At 40.5% G+C, this 18613-nt stretch overlaps 1 protein-coding gene across 2 annotated transcripts in view; it reads right to left on the bottom strand.

The window, feature by feature from the left end:
• Nucleotides 1–10258: 10258 nt before the first annotated feature.
• ORC5 (origin recognition complex subunit 5) overlaps nucleotides 10259–18613 on the bottom strand; it is a gene marked incomplete at both ends in the record, with an annotated part of 72617 nt that continues 64262 nt past the window's right edge. Inside the window, 2 exons of one of the 2 annotated variants that reach the window (XM_080613232.1) lie at nucleotides 10259–10304; nucleotides 14004–14116. In XM_080613232.1, coding sequence (XP_080469358.1) covers nucleotides 10259–10304; nucleotides 14004–14116 — 159 coding nt within the window. Of the gene's footprint in view, nucleotides 10305–10714; nucleotides 10779–14003; nucleotides 14117–18613 lie in introns of those variants that run through there. The other variant, XM_080613231.1, reaches the window with a different exon arrangement.

Raw genomic sequence — 18613 nt, forward strand, 5'->3', positions numbered from 1 at the left:
GAATTCAGCAAACTCTTAATTTTCCAAAAAACACTTTGCTTTAAATTCTGTATTTTCTTTTGCTACATTTTTCACTTAAAAGCCTGCATGAGCTTTTGTGCTGTTGCCAGGCTTATTTTTTGTTTATATACAGGTTCTTGCCATGGAGATATGTTCCTGACATGAAGGCATCCAGTATAGGAAACGACATGCAATGCCTTATTCTTCTAGTTTAATTAATGCTCTGACAACTTGGCAATAAGGCTACAGCGAAGAAAAGGTCTCTGCAGGGAACCGCAGGTTTTGAGCCATACGAAAGCTGTCAAAATCTTACTATATATCTATAGTAACATACCGAACATCCAAAGATTTCTGGAAGGCATCTGTGGAAAAGAATTCAAAACGAAAAAGGCTAGCATAAAAATTATGTTCCTTAACCTACTAAAAATAAAAGAATGGAAAGGCTTTCTCAGCCACTGGAGCTGGAACTGGGGAAGCAGCCTATGCTGGCTGACTTGTTTCATGCAAAAAGGAATTCCAGTTTTTAATGAGAGAGGCTTGTTTGACACAAACAGCAAAAAGGATTAGCCCAATCCCTGTTGAGACTGTTCTCTTCTGTGATTTAAACAGTGGAATGAAGAGTAGATCCATTCCACACAGTGATCAACGTAACCATTCTGGATCACTGTGACCAAACCTGTAAGCCCAAGTCTTCTGCTCCACAGGCTTCTCATCCTTCTTAGCTGAAAGCACAACAGCAGCATCTTGGCTGAAGGGCAGGAAAAGCTCTCTTCTCTTTCTCCTCTGACTGATTCAGTATTTTGAGAAGCATCAAAGATGGCATCCCCAAAGGAGACTGCAACAGCTCTAAAGGCATCCTACACTCACAGACCTTGGATCACCAGAAACCCATGGTGATCCATCCATGTCTTACTGAGAGTATCATTTGATATTCATGACTTTGCTCTATTGCCATCCTCACTTTTCCAGGAAAGGAAATCGAGAAGGAAACAGCAGACCAAACTCAGTACCACCTGACTTCCTCCAGTATCTCCACATCTTTTCGGCTGTGAATGCAGAGATAGCACTGTCTTTTCTGATGGATGAGTTATTCTTCAGCTACTGATGGAAAACAGCTGCCCATACTCACACACTTAATTGCCTTCTGCACCAAAAATTCATGAGGTTGAGCCATCCTAGGAAAATATAAACCAGACACATCTTTATGTATCTTTCTGAAATCAGGACTTTTGACTCCTATATTGTGAAGGCTTCCAAGTCATGGGAAAGCTGACAGCTGTCACAGGCCATTCACTACAGAGAAGTTCGAATTTCCAGTCTAATCTGCTGCTTCCCTGCTTTTTATTTTAATGAAGAGATTAATTTGTTTCTGCAAATACATCCCAAATGAATCACAGGAAGCAGCTTCAGTCTCTTCAGGGGTCTGATTTTCAAAGAAGGTGCACAGGAGAAAGTAAAAGGCTATCACTAGAAGTATTTATAGCAGTATTTATATACAGTACAGCAGAGACACACAGGTAACAGTTAGTTTAGAATACTTGCTATTCAGAGTTACTGCTGGCATGAGTGCCTGTGACTATAATAAAGATTATTTGGGGTTTTTTCATTATAAATCTAGCTACCCAGAATTTTGCCAAAGATTAACAGTTTCTCCTTGATATTTCTACACTGGGTATGTCTGCAATCCTAGTTTCAATTTTGAGGGTAAAGGAATTTTAGCAAAATCTGATTAATTGTATTACGGAAAACTAAACCAAATGTTTTCTCCTGTGATGTTGACATAAAAAATGCAATCATTTCAATGAAAAGTTCTGTCACTTCTGTGCTTTGGAGGAAGTATTTAAGATTAGATCAGCAGGAGTGAAAGAAGAAAAGAAACCAGGTTTAGGGCTGGGTTAAGTACACAGTAAATTCTAATTAAAACCAGAACCCCAAACCAGTCTGCTTTCATTTTAAATGTGGATGGTGATTTACAGAGGTATTGGTGAGGACAAAGCTTTGCAGAAAGTAATCGTGACTATTTGCAGAAGCATCATATTTACTTTTTCTATAATCAACTAAAAAAACCCCTCATTTTGAAATCAATGACATTTTGTTTAAAGGCTTCTAAGCCATTAGAAAACAACATGCTCAGGATACATAAACATGTCTCCTTAATGATAGCTACAGATATGTTCCACCTTGCTTGAAGAGCAGCACCGAAGAAGCTATTAAAGGTTCCTGCACATGCCCCAACCCCAGGCTGTCAAGTGGAAGAGCCCATGCTGATAGGAGAGGAAGCTCCCCTCCCCAGCAGCCACGAGCCACAGGTTTGTTTACGTTGGCAGAGAAGCCGTGTACTTGTCTTTGGCTGTTCTCATTTTTGCTGAAATTCCCCAATCTCAACACAACGCTGCATTCAGAAGTTTGAGCAGGACTCCCAGCTATTTGTTGTTTCTAATGATTTGCATCCTTAAGGAATAATCAAAACTGACATAGAAAATACAACTGTGAGAAAATGGATGGGTACTCAGCCTTGCAGCTGGAATTCAGGAACTGCTGTAATTGCATGCGAGCAGCATCATTTGCCCCCCTTGTAGATATTTCACTTATTCACATCATGTCTTTCTTTTTCAGGGTTGCTGCTGAAGATCCTGCAGCCTGTGAGGTGAAACAACCACTGTCTGCTGTTGAAGTGAGCCAGCAGAGCTGGCTGTCCAGGGCAGTGTCATGGACAGCACAGGGCACTTGCTTCCCTGCAGTAATTACTGGCACACTTGGGAGCTTTCACTGCACTGGGTGAGATGGGGTAGGAAGAAAGAAAGGAGCTGGGATTGTAGTGATGGAGGTGAGGGAGGAGAGGGAGAAACAGCAACATAAAAATACTGTAAAAACTGTTTAACAACAGATAAACAATGAAAACAGCAAGAATATAATCAAGGCTTTTGCCACCAGAGTGGTAAAAACTTTCCTCTCCATCACTGTCTCTTGGGTACTTTCTTCTGTACACAATCCTTTGCTGAATTTTGTAGAAACATGCTCCCTCATCTGGCAAGGTTGTCTTAATGAGAGGTTATGAACCTTACTCTTCGTTATTCTCTCCAGCTATTCTCTGAGTCCCAGGATTTAGGAGGTACCTGTGTGAAAATCCTCATTACCTATGTGAAGACAGAAGCACTCAGCTGCAGAACTACCAATCCACAGGCTTCAGAAAAGCCTGCTAGCAAAGATCTATTTCCCAGTCCTACCAGTCCTATTTTATTCCTCTGAACACAAATATCTGAACAAAGTACACGAAATAACAAGGAGCACATGTTTCCCTGAGCAAGAACTGAATGCACAAAGGGAAGTATTTGCATATTAGAAATCTTCTTCTGTAGAAAATCTGTATGTGCCAAGAAAACAGAACATATGTGCTGAATGAATTTAGGCAGAACGGTACCTTTGCTGTGCTGCTTATGAAAAATCACATCCATTACACTGAGTCTGTCATTGATACTGGCTTTTCATCAGCATTTCATCCAAATGAAACAAATATGAAAAACAAACACCAAGAACAAGACAACTGGCTATACAGCATTTGTGGTGCAACATATTTAGCCAGGATCTGGAAAAGAACCTTGCTGAGTCTGAACAAGTACCCAACAGACCCCTCTGTGAATAACCAAACAAGTGCTGTCAGGGCAGAAGACAGTGTGTCGCAACAGGTTACTTGAACCTACACCTGTGCCAAGGAGGGGACAAGCAGCCCAAGCAGCCTTCCTGCTCTGCTAGCTCCTGGGAGATCTCTTCTGAGATGTAACCCGCAGGAGATGGCTGTGCTTGTACAGCAGCTCTCTGCAAAAGACATAAAAAAAATACACAGAGTTGAAGTGGGAGTAGGGGTACAAGAAGAAAAAGAAGGGGATACAGAAGTCTGGTAGAGGTCTGGATACTTCCAAACATCAAAGGCATTAAAAGAGCAAGTTCATCCCTACTTCAGCTCAAAGGAAAATCCAGCCCTTTTCTATACTGAGTCACACAGCTGGACCCAAACGATATGCAGTGAACATGTTTTGGCTGTTTGGTGGTGGTAACTCCCTTGGAAGAGCTGTATGACAAATCCTTTCTGGCAGCTGCAACACCAGTGGCAATGATTTGTAACCAAATGAAGTACCTGTCTGTTCAAATCCAGTGCTTGAACTTAATGAAAGGAAGAGTTAGAGATGTTCTCACTCAAAGATCACCTTGATTACGGTCATTCACTCACTCAAACAGCATGGAAATGCCTCTGGTCACAGCCAGACAGTCTTGGTCTTACTTGAATACCATGCTTCGTGATATGAGAAGCCTAGATACTTGGTTATTCAACTATACGGCTGATGTATTGCTAATGTCCAATAACAAGCAGTATGATGTTTTTCAACTTTCTGTTCTAGCACAGACACTGCCACCGAGCTGTTGCTTTTTAAAGACAAGCCCATGTACAGTTTTCAGGCAATCTTCATAACAAAAGGTTGTATTTCTGCACTTTCAGTTCTCCTGGCACACACAAATGATTTCTGTATTGTTTTCAGATTTATTTTTTAATGATTTTAATAAATACACAAAAATACACGATCAAGAAGTAAAACTGAACTTACTCCATATTTACCTTTATCTGAGTGCTATGCAGTTTATAGGAATCTCCCTGTTCAGATTAGAAGACATGGCACATGGAAGCTGAGATAAAAACCCACAGTTTTTGCTATTAATCTCCCATTCAATACTCTAGTGGAGCCATTCCAGTACCTACAAACACATAAAAACTTGGCATTGTGTATGATTAGACTTGCTAATCAAGTTGTATCTTTATCCCAATGCATAATTTACTAGCAGTGATAAGGCTCTTTTGTAAGTTATCTGGTTCTATCACAGAAAATTGGAGAAGCTACTGTCACCTTAGACAGGATTTACTCCTGGATGGAGTAAATCTTCTGTTTCAAAACACACAGCATGCTGACCTCCAGGCAACTCTCAAGAACCTGCTGTTTCTCACTTTTCCCTGCCACTTCAGCCAACACAAGTACAGAGGGAATATCTGATCCTGGGATACTCAGCTATGTATGTTTAGCTCACAGGTCATGGACACGTAGTGTCCCTCGCATTCCTGTTGGCAATCCTGTCCTTCACACTATTCTGGTGTGGCTGGCTGTTCCAGTTACAAGAGGAGTAGATAACACCTGAATAGTCTTGAAAAAGCTACTTGGTGGATACTGGAAAAATTTAACCAATGTTAAAGATGGATGTATTCTCACATATGTAAATCATGGTGTACTGATGCACAAGAACTTATAAAGTGCTCACAAAACCAATATAATTCAACTCACACAAAACCAGACACAATAGCTAGGGGAGTTGTTATGGCAGAAGCAGAAGGTACTGGGAGAACCAAATTAAGATGAACCACTGTCAAAAAAGAACAAATCTCCTCCTGTATTACGTGTGGGTGTACCCTTACAAGACCTGTTAAAAGAGAAAATCTCCATGTTGTATGTATAAAGATGCAGCTGTTGATGAAGTCAGAGCTATTCAAGGACAGTGATTTCTTTGCAACTGATGATAGCTGCATTTCTTTCTCAGTTACTTCCTTCTGTAGGAACAAGCCCCAGCTCCTGTTGATGTTCTGGAGACAGGCACCAGAAGTTTGTGATTTTTACAGCATTATAATGCTTTGTGACTTACAAATTATGAAGTTCTCTTGTATTTTTAAAATACATACTGCTGCACTGAAGCACTGAGGAATTTCTGATGAGTCCAGTCTTGCTCTGCATCATTCACACAGTTCTTAAAACCACCTGTAGTCCAGGGAGGCTAAAGGAGGCCACATGCTATCCATGAAAATGGGGTCTCAGAACAGAGATTTGCTCAGCTACCTCGTAAGAAACTCAGCGGAAATTTATAAACTCATTGACATGGATATATAGAAATATTTCTAGCCCGTCAGAATAAATCCTACTGTTCATCATCAGTATAGTTATAGCCCACATCAATCATCTGTACTTTTGGTCCCTTTGCTCATTCTCATACTATGCTGATTCGGCTTTAAATTTTATATCACTGATAGGAGTCTTTCAAAAAGGTCACGAAAGTGCATTCAATGTAAGGACATTGGTTCTGTCTAATGGATCCTCAGCCACTACTGCTTCTCCAGTTAATCTTATTTCAGTCAAATTTATTACATTCCACAAAAATTTGTATCCTCATCCTTTAGATTTACACTGAAAATGGTAATCAGTATGGAAGAAATTACAACAAAACCAGTATCAGCAGCATCAAGTTTTCTCAGTGCTTATTTTCTAAGGTCCTTATTCTGTGTCTTTGTGCTCCAAATTTGAGGTTGGGCAGTTTTGAGGGTCTGGTCCGCTATGTGGAAGTGATGGGGTTACTGAAGAGGTGGGACAACCAAGGGAGCACATCTCACACAATGCAAAAAGGATGTTCTTCCAGCTGCAGCCTAAACCAGAACTTACATGACTGATTTTGTTCCTCATTCAAACACCGCCAAACATACATCAAACATCATTTCTGAAATACAGCATTTAGTCCATTCCATCTATACTGCCTGTTTAGCAGCTATTGGCAATTAAGTCTTGAACTAGTTCTGGTTTTGATCTCTTTCTAGAAAAGATACAGCAACAGTGAAAAGAAAATCCATTTATCCATATTTATGAGCTCATTCCTAAAAAAACAACTGAATTTTAACAATAAAACAAGGAATAAAGTGTATTCCATTAAGTAGTGCTACAAGTAACCATGTGTGTATGGATCTATACTGCTGAAAAACTAAGATTCTGGAATTAATTTAACCCTACAATACTGAGCTTGGGCCAATCTGCTATTATACTAGAGCAAAAGACCATTATGCCTGGTTCTTCCTTTTCTGTTTGAAACCTTTGAATTTGCACCTCACCTCTTCTCAACCCCTATCATCGGTAGCATCACAAATATTCCTGAAACGGCCATGTACTAAGCCAACTGGTAAAAATCCATCTAATTTTCCCCCATAGGAAATTAGATATAAACGTTGCCTGAAAATGTCTCTAACATGACCAAAATTACCGTGTTGGCAGCAGGGGAACTATAGGCAGTGGCTTCTGTGAGAAGCTGCTAGAAGTTTCCCCTCTGACAGAGCCAATGCCAGCCAGCTCCAAGATGGACCTGCTGCTGGCCAAAACCGAGACCATCAGTGACAGTGGTAGTGCCCCATGGACATGTTTAAGAAGGGGGAAAAGCTGTTCAGCAACAGTAGTTGCAGCCAGAGAGAGCAGTGAGAATATGTGAGAGAAACAGCCCTGCAGACCCCCAGGTCAGTGCAGAAGGAGGACAGGAGATGCTCTAGGCGCGGGAGCAGAGGTTCCCCTGCAGCCTGTGGTGCAGCTCATGGTGAGGCACCTGTGCCCCTGCAGCCCAGAGAGGTCCATGTGGAGTTCTCCACCTGCAGCCTGCGGAAGACCCCACACCAGAGCCAAGGGATACCCAAAGAAGGCTGTGACCCTGCAGGAAGCCCGCACTGGAGCATGCTCCTGGCAGGAGCTGTGGCCGCATGGAGGGAGGAGCCCAGGCTGGAACAGGTTTGCTGCAGGACTTGTGATCCCGCAGGGGACCCACACTGGAGCAGTCTGTTCCTGAAGGACTGCACCCACGGAAGGGACCCATGCTGGAGAAGGGGAAGAGTAAGAGGAGTCCTCCCTCAGAGAACGAAGGAGCAGCAGAGAGAACATGTGATGACCTGACCACAACCCCAATTCTCTGTTCCCATGCACCACTGGTGGGGAGGAGGTAGAGAATTCAGGGGCAAAGTTGAGCTTCAGAAGGAGGGAGGGGTGGGGTAAGGGTGTTTGTCAAATTTAGGTTTTATATCTCATTATCCTATTCTGATTTGAGTAATTTTTCCCCAAGTCAAGTCTGTTTTGCCCATGACAGTAACTGGTGAGTGATCTCCCCCTGCCCTTATCTCAACCCATGAGCCTTTTGTTGCATATTCTCTCTTCTGTCCAGCTGAGGAGGGGAGCAATAGAGCAGCTTTGGTGGGCACCTCACCTCCAGCCAGGGTCAACCCACCACAGTATCCACATACTCATGTAGAGCTACCTGTAAAACTGCTTTCAGTGCGCTCCTTGTATCCTCTTGATGTGTGTATCTGGAAATATTTTTTGAGTACTTGTATTTTCATGTAGGTTGAATGAAATGCAGTATTTTCACAACTTGCTGTTGGTAGCAAAGCCTTCCCAAGAAGAGCTTCTTACTTCTGCTTGGTAGGTGCTCCAAGGTTTTCATGACCCTATGTGGGAGCTTCACAAGCCCTGCTCTCCTTTGCCAAAAGCTGTAAACAAGGTTGGCTGCAGTTGTTCCAATTCTGTGACTCAAGAGTTGTAACAATATATTAGTATCAGTTCCCTCATGTTTTGTACATCAAATTCTAATCCTGATCAGATATCACAAAGAACCTGTGATGTATTGCTGTGGCTTTACATGGACTAATTTACATCCGAACACAAACCTTCCTTCTCCAATGTTCAGCTCTAGGAGATTCGTAAGAGCTGAGCTCAGCTCAGAACTAAGTCCAAAAGCGAGAAGAAGCTGTAAAGCTTAGCCCAAGGCTCACCTTATGTACCTTTTGATTAGTAAACCCAAAACCTGGTGGTAACCATACTGAACCACGTTATGTATTTGCATCCCAGGACTTCAGTGAGGGCAACAAATGTTGCCACCTCATGGACAGGTGGAGGTTTTGATTCAGCTCAGTGGGAGGAAGGAAAACTGATCCCGGAGATGACTCACTGCTTCCCTTTCCCACTCTCCTGAGGGGGAAGCGACAGCTTGGCCAGAGAGATGCTTGTGTTGCTTATTCACCTGGAATTTGTTCGTTTAGGTCTGAATCCAGAGGCATGGCTATACACCCGCAATTGGGGATGAGGGTGGGGGGACAGAAAAAGCTCCATGTACTCAGGGTATTTGACCATCTCTGATATCAGAGCAATGGGGGGAAAGAATGATGATTTTCCGAAGGAAAAAACCATAATGGTCAACGTAGAACATGGCAAGGTCTTGTATAGTCAAAGACCAGCATTCAGGAGCAAAACATCTGAGTTAACAGGCTGTGGGACCTGGAGTTTTCAAGAGCATGACAGAAATCTTCAGATTCACCAAGACAGTAATTCCAACATGGACATGGGAATTTTAATATGCCATAAAGGAAGCGGTAGCTGGGAATCCTCTACATGTAAACTGGAGACAAATGTAACTGTAGTCTTCCATTGTGTATTTCCAAAGCTGAAGTTTCGTGTTATCACATTGATTATTCGCTGTTCTGCCTCTCTTGGGGAACTGCTGCAGGAATACTTAGTCACCTGTCGAACTTTTCCCTTTCTGATGGAAAGGCAGCTGTGCCATCCTCCTCTGCAGGGCAGATACTTTACAAAAGTCATTACACAGTGTGTATCAAAGTACATTCACCCCAAACAGCATTGTAACTATCCCTTAATATTAACTGGATAAGCGTAAAAGGACTATAAACTGTTTAAACAAAAATAAAACTTTTCAAGTTTGACATCGGAACAGGATTCTAAGAATCAATGTGTGTTTTTTTAAATAAAGCTTTGTAAAAATAGATTCATACTCAGCATTTATGACTGGTCTGAAAAAAGATATTATTGTGATTAATTGGGAGTTTCCAATTGTTGTGATCTCCATATAACAGTGTAACAGTCTGCTGACATACGACTGAAGAGAAAGAAGGATTTACACCAGCTTGATTTGAAATATGTTCCTATGTTTATTATATTTTGCTACTCCATTCCCCTAAAATGGTGGCCTCAGGAAAAGCTGCTTTGGCAGGCAATTGCAAAGATTCCTGTGGAGAGGAAGTGAAAAGACTGGGCATACAAACAAGGGCTGCTGCCATGTTCAAAGCACTGGGGAGAGTTCATAGAGCAAAATGCAGTCCTAAATAAATGGGTTTCAGGCAATTTCAGTGTTAAGATAACATCATTAAGAGTAGAACAGATTGTGCTCAAACCCTGCTGTTTATAATTAACACATTGCTTCCAAATACTCCAGGGTCCCTGGTAAATAGTCCTCTGCTCAGATCCACCCAGACCAATCAGAGTATTTTCATGAGGTTCCATGCTGGGCCAGCACCTGTTTGGACAAATCCAAAAGAGCCAAAATACTCTTCTTTCTGGCCAGCTAAGTAGAGAGATGAACACAGCTTGCCTTAGTCATCGTCACAGTGTCCATATGGCTGTGAAGCTTGTTTTCACAAGAAATCGTACAAGTACTTTATTATGTCGAAGTTCACGGTCCTATAAACAAAACCACAGTATATTAGAGCAATCATCCTAACAGTGCTAAGACTTTAAATGTGGAGACAGCACACGCGGGACATTCTGAACAATGGATGTCAAGCAATATCCCTAAAAGAAATGCAATCAAGGATGAATGAATTTTTAACTTTTAGTGGTGTTTACAGTACCTGCCTTCTGATTATTTAAACTCTGTAAGATACTGAAAGAGAAATTAAGCAGCTTTCTAGTAAAAACTGGAAGATTCGTATTTCAATCATTAAGTAGTAAAAATATATCAAAGTTAATAAAGACTGTATTTTCATGTGATAAACATGATACTTGGTGATGCAAAGCAGCAGTCTTTTGTGCTATTGAATGTTTTGTTCATCTTCCAAACCACCTGTTCTAGCATGTACTACATATCTTCTTCATCTGTACTCATTTGCAGTCTGCGTTCTTTCAGTCTTGACAACAATTGACCCATGTTCATAGCTAAATTTGAAAAATCCAAGAATGCCACTCAATGGGATAGAAGAGTCTAATGTATACTTTAGTACTTTAATGGCAGCCAGAATGAAACAGCAGTAGAATAAAACATATAATTATTTTTTTGTCTCTAAACTCATTCTGCTCTACAATCTAATGCTCAGACTTTGGGGTTTACTGTTTGAATAAGTAACACAAATTACTGCATATAATGACAAGTATAAAATTAAAAGGTTTTTTTAAAAGAGTATTCAATGATGCAAAAATAACCGCTCACAATGCAAAGTGAGCTTAACCGGCTGAATTGCTAGACCACAATCATTTCATATTTTCTGTTCACACATCCTCCCGTAACCCACTTTTCAAAAAGTTTCTATAAAACATCACATTGGGTAAGGAAAAACTTCAGAAATCCCCAAGATATAACAAGACACACTGTGTTTTAAGTCTACTTCATAATCCAGTGATGAAATTAAAGACATTAACTTCCACTGTTAGACTGACATGACATTGGGTCACTCAAGAAAAGTGCTTTCAGTTACACAGCTTTCCTCAGAAACAAAACCACACACACTAACAAATGCTGACCTTATCAACTATGAAACACAGTCATTTTCTTGTAGCAACTGGGTTCATTAGAGACCGTATGAAAAGATCTATTACCTTCCACAAACATTGAGAGATCCCTACTTCAGCTACAGAAGATTTATCAACTTAGGTCTGAAATTCTTAAAACAGAAATTAAAAATTTCTAACAAAGACATGTCTAACCTTACCTTCAGCTAATTTACCAAATGGGAAATTAGCTGGTAAAAAAACTATGTGGTAAAAAGCATGCAAATACCTCCGTGAAAACTGAATATATGCAACAGAATAGAGATAGACACAAGGTTCTGTGGTACGAAAGACAGACTGTGCATGGCCAGCAATTATCACACTAAAAGCCACCAGAAAGAGACAGAAGTTTTTTACTCTTTTCCAAAACCAGGTGGCTTTAAAAAAGAAACAGTAATAACGCAAATTTCACTTTTCCTTAAAAAATACAGAAAATAAAATGACAATGTGAACAGCTTGAATGGGGGTGAGGAGGGGAGGGAAAGAACATAATTTTCTGTCCTGCTCTTTGCACTCTTCAGCCTTCCATTAGGAAATAATGCTACAGTAGCAAGGCTGAGGTATCTGAAGATTTTAGTGAATCTGAAGATTTGCGAGGCTTAAACCACAACACTAACAAACTTATTTTAGTATTATTACAGTAATAGAGAAAAAAAGAATTGAGGAGATGGGCCACTTATTTGATGTATCTTTTGGTTGAAATGGCAAACTAGTTCCTTCTCTTCAATAAATATAACCTCTCCCATGAGTGGTTAAAAACTATAGCACAGCTAGAAAATGAAATTTCTTGAAGCACCCTGTTGAAATTTCTTGAAGCACCCATGCCTTCACCCTGTTGCTAGCCCCATCAAGACAAGGGGTAAGTCCATTTATCATGGCTTTGTGAAAACTTGAATCTTTATGGATTGTCCTCCTTAAAGATCTAACAATGACTACGGGCTGGAAAAGATATTTGATAAAAGAAGTGTAACAAAGGAACAAAACAAGAAAAAGAAAAAAAGAGAGGGCAACAGGGGCGAAGTAGAACAGTCTAATTGTAAAATCTGTCAAGTTATTTAAATGGCCCTATTTGGACAGCATAGAAACTCTTCCAAACTACTTGGAGGTTGGAGTGGGTGGACAGAAAGGCTTTCTCCCTCAAAACATGTAGGAAAAGTCTGTCAGGAGATACATATACATACACACATATATGTGTATATGTATACGTATATATGTACACATACATCTGACCTAAAGGAAAGCAATCCAAAGCACTATACTGTGCACTGAGGTTTCAAGTGATAACATTTCCAGAAACTACTCTCTCTAGTAAGCATGAGCTGCATAGCACAAATTTTGGTCTTGTTTTCTGGCCATCTCTACTTTCCAGCAACTTCAATGGAGTCAGTGAAATTTCTATGGATGTTCAAGTTGTAAGGAAATGGACATTATTTCATGTTATCTTAACTCAAGGACCTTCATAGTCAGTACAGATTTTATGAACTGGTCTCTGTATTCACTGTTTGAGTCACAGAAGAGAAGAACTTGGGGATGTTTGCATACACAATGATTCATGTTGCTGAGCAGATGGTCTGCTGTACTTGGTACCAGTGAGCTTTTCCAGGACATCATTCGCTAGTGACTTTATTGCTGGGCATAGCAAAAAGACACAGGGAAGTTGTGGAGGTCCTGGCAGCATGGTTGAGCCAGGCCTGAACCAGATGAAGTTTCATTCTATGGCTTCACCAACTGCAAATTGAGATTAGTGTGTCCGTGGGGATTACTGACAAGGCTATTGGACATTTAATAGCTCAGGAGAGCAACGCATGCACTGAGGTTATGGGATACAGTCTACACCACAGGTTCCTCTGAAGTCCCACGTTACAGAGAAGAACTTGCCTTGAGAACATTTCTCCTCCTTTTTGCCACATGTCATTTCTGGGCTCTCTTCTGGCTATCGACTCTTTATCCAAGACCAGCAAATAATCTGGCTGCAGCAACAGATGAGGTAATGCTGTTGGCATTTCATGAAAATGAGACATAGGCTTGACTGTTGCCTAAGTATTGCATGTGTTTCTGTCTGTCATTTATCACCTGTCCTAATGTACCCAGAACTGTTCTTAGGAGTCCAAAACTGAAGGCTCTGAATGAACAGAGCTGTTGAGGTACCTACAATTCATTAACTGAATCAGTTTGTATCAACTACAGATCACACAAGATTGACTATGTGGAAGAATTCCTACAACCTGTGTAGCTTTTATATTGTATGTACAACACACTGTTAAGAACTAAATATCATTTCAGATTCAAATACCATAATGTGCCTTTTGGTAATGAAATGGACTGACATTTCAGAGCAGTATTTTCGCATGAAGTCCCTGACCTTTATTAAGCACGAAGACAATATGTTACTGTTACACATACTGCTGATGTAACATAAATCTTTTCCAAACCAAGATTGGACTATACTTACCTCAAGCTCAACACTTCCCATAACTAAGACGACTCACTCTTACTTAGAAAACAGATACAGATTTCTATTCTGGTCTGCAGAGAGCTATAGACTGAGCAAATACTTGTTCTGAAGTCTCTTTCAAGTCAGCACATACAACAGCAAATAAACTCTAGTAGGCTCACCGGGCAACAGCTCTGATGAAGTCCAGAGATACAGTACATTTGTACCGTGGTCCATCAAGCTGGTCATTATGGCCAACTGTGGATAAGAGTTGGAGAGTCACAAGAGAGGTGATCTAGGAACAAGAAACATCAGTAATGTTAGTCATTTTTGCTAGTATGAATAGCGGTGACTATTTTTTTTCCTTTCCATTTGGCATCATTCCTGTATTTCACTGGAAAGTCACCCATACTTGCTCACTGATTTTCACATAGCTCTGCACCTAGCAAACCCAGGAACATTTTCATCACTACATTTTCTGCACAGGCAGTGGACAAGGTTAAACCCTTAATCCTCTGTATCAACCCTGGAGTTCTAATCAGAGAGAGAAAGGCAATGTGGGGAAGGGGAATAATAGGCATGAGGTGAACATTTTCCAAATCTCTGCCTGACAACCAGGAGAGACTTTGATTCTCTTTCCTTTATATCCAAAGACCTCCTCTTGAACTTTTAGACTCAAAGTTGGATATTCCTCTGCCAGCTCATACTGCATTTTGAACAGACGGATGTTATCACTCTAGTCCAGATAAAAGAGAATGCAAAGGTTGGAAAGGCTGGAAGATTGTGTGCTTAAAGAGCAGGGCCTGGAAGGAGAGAAATTTACCTACAAACACACGTACAATGTCTTAACTATTTTATCAAAATAGCCATGTACCAGCATATTTCTCACTATCTTCATTCTTCCAAATGATGACTGTGGTATCACTAAAATGCAGTTGTGGGACATCACCACTGAGAGCAGGCAGTCTACTCTGCCTCAGTTAGGAAAAAACGCTGTGGTGATTCTACCATCTCCCTACATCATCCCAGCTCCTAGGGGAAAGAAAGAAGTAAAAAGCAGGAAATAAGAAAAAATTTCCCTGGCTTTTGCTATAGATGCCTCTGACAATTCAAGGCAACAAGGTTACATTCTATGAAGAACTGGTATCTGACCATACACAGCTCTACTTTTCAAAAAACCCCAACCAACCCTGACCTACCTCTGTGAGATGATAACAGCATAGTAAGGAATTTCTGAAGAATAAGTGTTTCAGGAAGGAGCGTGTCAGTTCAAATCCTCAAGAAAGCACATTGCTATAAAAAGCAGCTGCAAGTTCTTACCACTATCAATAAAAAAGCCCCCCGAGTAATAACCCCACTCTTTTGCTGAAAGTGAACGTGGTCACTATTTGTAAGAGTGCTTGCAGGAGGTAGGAATAATAAAGCTTTTCCTTAAGTGGACATAATATATGGAAATTATACCTACCTGTGGAGAATAGAAAAAAACAGCCACAAAGAATGAGGCAATTTTGTAACAGCCTGTGCTTAACTGTCTTTCATATGGCATTAGGCAAAAATAGTTTGGATGTCATCATTCTGCAAAGCTTTTAGTTTCGTTAAGGAATGCTGGCCTACCCACCTTCACAAATTCATTTACTTAATTCAAGTCTATAAATTACATTATACAGTAGCACATGATTTACAGCATTTAAGAAAACTGAATTCAGTATATGGTAATGGCTCAAAATCCAGTTCATGAATCACTTCAAACATGTCACTAAACTGGGATCAGCCTCAAACTTGTTAGGTGATTATTTTCTTAAAACACTCATGAATTTGAGAGCACATTTTTCTACATTTGTCATTCAACAAAGTTGTTACTCAGTCACTGAAGAAGCAGCCTGGAATACTCTGCTGTAACAATTGCTATTTTACACCCTGGTGCATCATTACTGTGAATCATTTCTGCAGTATACTTGAGGCTGGCCCCACGTTCAGAAACCACGAATGAAGGAATGGCAGGAGACTCCTAAAAGCTCCTGATGAGCACAATGAAAGCCTAGGTAGTTTGGAGTTGGACTCATCTCAGTTTTATGTAGGATGTAAAAGTGACCTTGCTGCTGCATTACAGTGCTCCAGCAATACTTTAACAATGAACTGTAACCATTTTCTTTTCTGACTAGCACCAAATGCTATGTGTATAATACAAGGTCGGCAATGTAAAATTCCTTACTGAAGGCTGGCTCAATAAATCTGAAATAGCATCAAGTTTCATTAACGTTTTTGGCTCAAGACATCAACTCTAAAGATTCAATATACAATATTACAAGACAAATGAAGCTACTGACTATCAGAGTAACACAAACTTATTTAGCAAACTGCAACCCTTTGCTTCTCTCTTTCACAAAAACTCTACTTATTCAGCTTAACAAAAATGTCATCACGGGGAAGTGAGCGCTGAACCAGTTAGTCCTGATCCTGAGATTGCTTAAAAAGACTGATGTAGAGAAAACTGCCATTTTCAACTCATGGAGGTAATAAGCAATTTTCTCTCCAAGGATGCTCAGTAGAGACAAAGAGAAAGAACATGTACCTATGGGGAGCAAACAGTGACCAGCTCCCTTACAGACAGCCAAATGCTAGAAACTAGAATACCTAACTTGTGACCTTTGGGACAGAATTCAAAGCCTAGTTAGAGATGCCTACCCTGGACATTGAGAAAGACAGGGATCTCCAAAGGACAAACCCAGAAGTCTGCATGCTGAGAGGACAGCAGCCTGAAGCTCTGTTTGCTTTTTCAACAGGTTCAGAGAGAATCAAACCAGCAAGGGAGTTCTGTCATCCAAAGAAATGACTTATTTTTTTCTGCTTTATACAATATAGCAGGATTCTCCTGCTGATGAGCCAGCCACAGAATTGGGCAACATGCATTTTTTTGCAATAAACTGCTTTGTTAGAAGAAAAGATTCAATTGTGGTTGATGTGGAATTATCAAATTCCTCAAATACTTTGTACTGAACCTATCTGTCTAGACCTAATTAATAAAAAACATAGAATCATAGAACAGAATCATAAAATAGTTAGGGTTGGAAAGCACCTAGTTCCAACCCACCTGCCATGGCCAGGGACACCTCACACTAAACCATGCTACCCAAGGCCTCATCCAACCTGGCCTTGAACACCGCCAAGGATGGAGCACTCACAACCTCCCTGGGCAACCCATTCCAGTGCCTCATCACTCTCACAGTAAAGAATTTCTTCCTTATATCCAATCTAAACTTCCCCTGTTTAAGTTTGAACCCGTTACCCCTTGTCCTGTCACTACAGTCCCTGATGAAGAGTCCATCCCCAGCATCCTTGTAGGCCCCCTTCAGATACTGGAAGGCTGCTATGAGGTCTCCACGCAGCCTTCTCTTCTCCAGGCTGAACAGCCCCAACTTTCTCAGCCTATCTTCATACGGGAGGTGCTCCAGTCCCCTCTTCACCAAATGGTTAAGTCTTCTAGGACACCAAAGGTTCAACTCCCTCTGATACGAGGCACCTCTGCACTGAACATCTAACAGGTAACTGGGATGGGGGTAGTGGAGGAAGTAAGAAAAAACTAGTATGGAGTTAAATCGTTACCAGATTTAATTTTCATTCCAACTGCTCCTTGAGCTAAGCTACCTTGCATAAAATTCATAGAATCACAGAATGATGTGGGTTGGAAGGCACCTTACAGCTCTCATCCAGTTCCAACCTGCTCTGCCACGGGAAGGGACACCTTCCACTAGATCAGGCTGCTCCAAGCCCTGTCCAAACTGGCCTGGAACACTGGCAGGGATGGGACAGCCACAGCTTCTCCTGGCAACCTGTGTCTGTGCCTCACAGTGAAGAATTGTTTCCTAACATCTAATCTAAATTCATTGTGTTTATATAAACAGTTTCCATGCCTACTTGGAGCATTCACCTGGTAAAGCAGGATACAGTGGAATGAACTGGGTTTAAGACACTGTATTTGTAGCAAAATCTAAAAAATCACCAATTCCGTGATTTTAACTTTGATTTTAATGTGATTTTGTTGTTTTAACTCTTAAGGTTCATGTGCTACCTATTAACTTAAGCACTTCAAAATGCTACTACTTCAAAAGTTCAACTTTGGAGACAATTTGTGCCTAAATGAAGATACATCAGAAGTTTGAAACACAGCTGGGAAAATTATGATTAGGATGTCAAACTAATTGCACTTCTCAGAAAAAAAACCCAACCCAACCTACCAAAAAACCCCAACAACTTTTCAAAGCCCTTTTTTTCTTTTTTTTTTTCATACCATGGGTACAGTGGCTCCATTTCATTATCATGAAAGCTTGGGAAAAAAACATCTGGCAAAACCAGACCAGAAACAAGCCAGAAAAAATGTGTGGGTGACATAAGAAAGGATATTTAGTGAGAATCTTTTGAACAAAAGATTACAGCTGGAAGAAATATTCTAAAGCTATTCATAAAATTAAAGTTAGATCTGATGATGATTCAATAATAGCAAAAGTTAATAAGTACGTGGCATTTTTTACAGGAAAACCAAGAAAATCTTAAGAAAAATTAATGATCTGAAAGAAATGAAGGTGTTGTCACCGCTATGATCAAAAATGAGCCATTACTGAACTTTTTAAAAATGTATTTGTGTGAAAAACCTCCTGCTGAAAGCTTGGATGCAAGGTGAGAATAATCATAAAAGCACAGCAGATAGTTGCTGTGAGGAGATAACGACCTCTCAGACTCCTTCTGGAGATACGCTGGTCAAATATGGACACTGAAACATCTGGAAAAAACAAGC

Source organism: Psittacula echo (genome assembly GCF_963264785.1).
Source record: "Psittacula echo genome assembly, chromosome: 1".
Lineage (NCBI taxonomy): Eukaryota > Metazoa > Chordata > Aves > Psittaciformes > Psittacidae > Psittacula > Psittacula echo.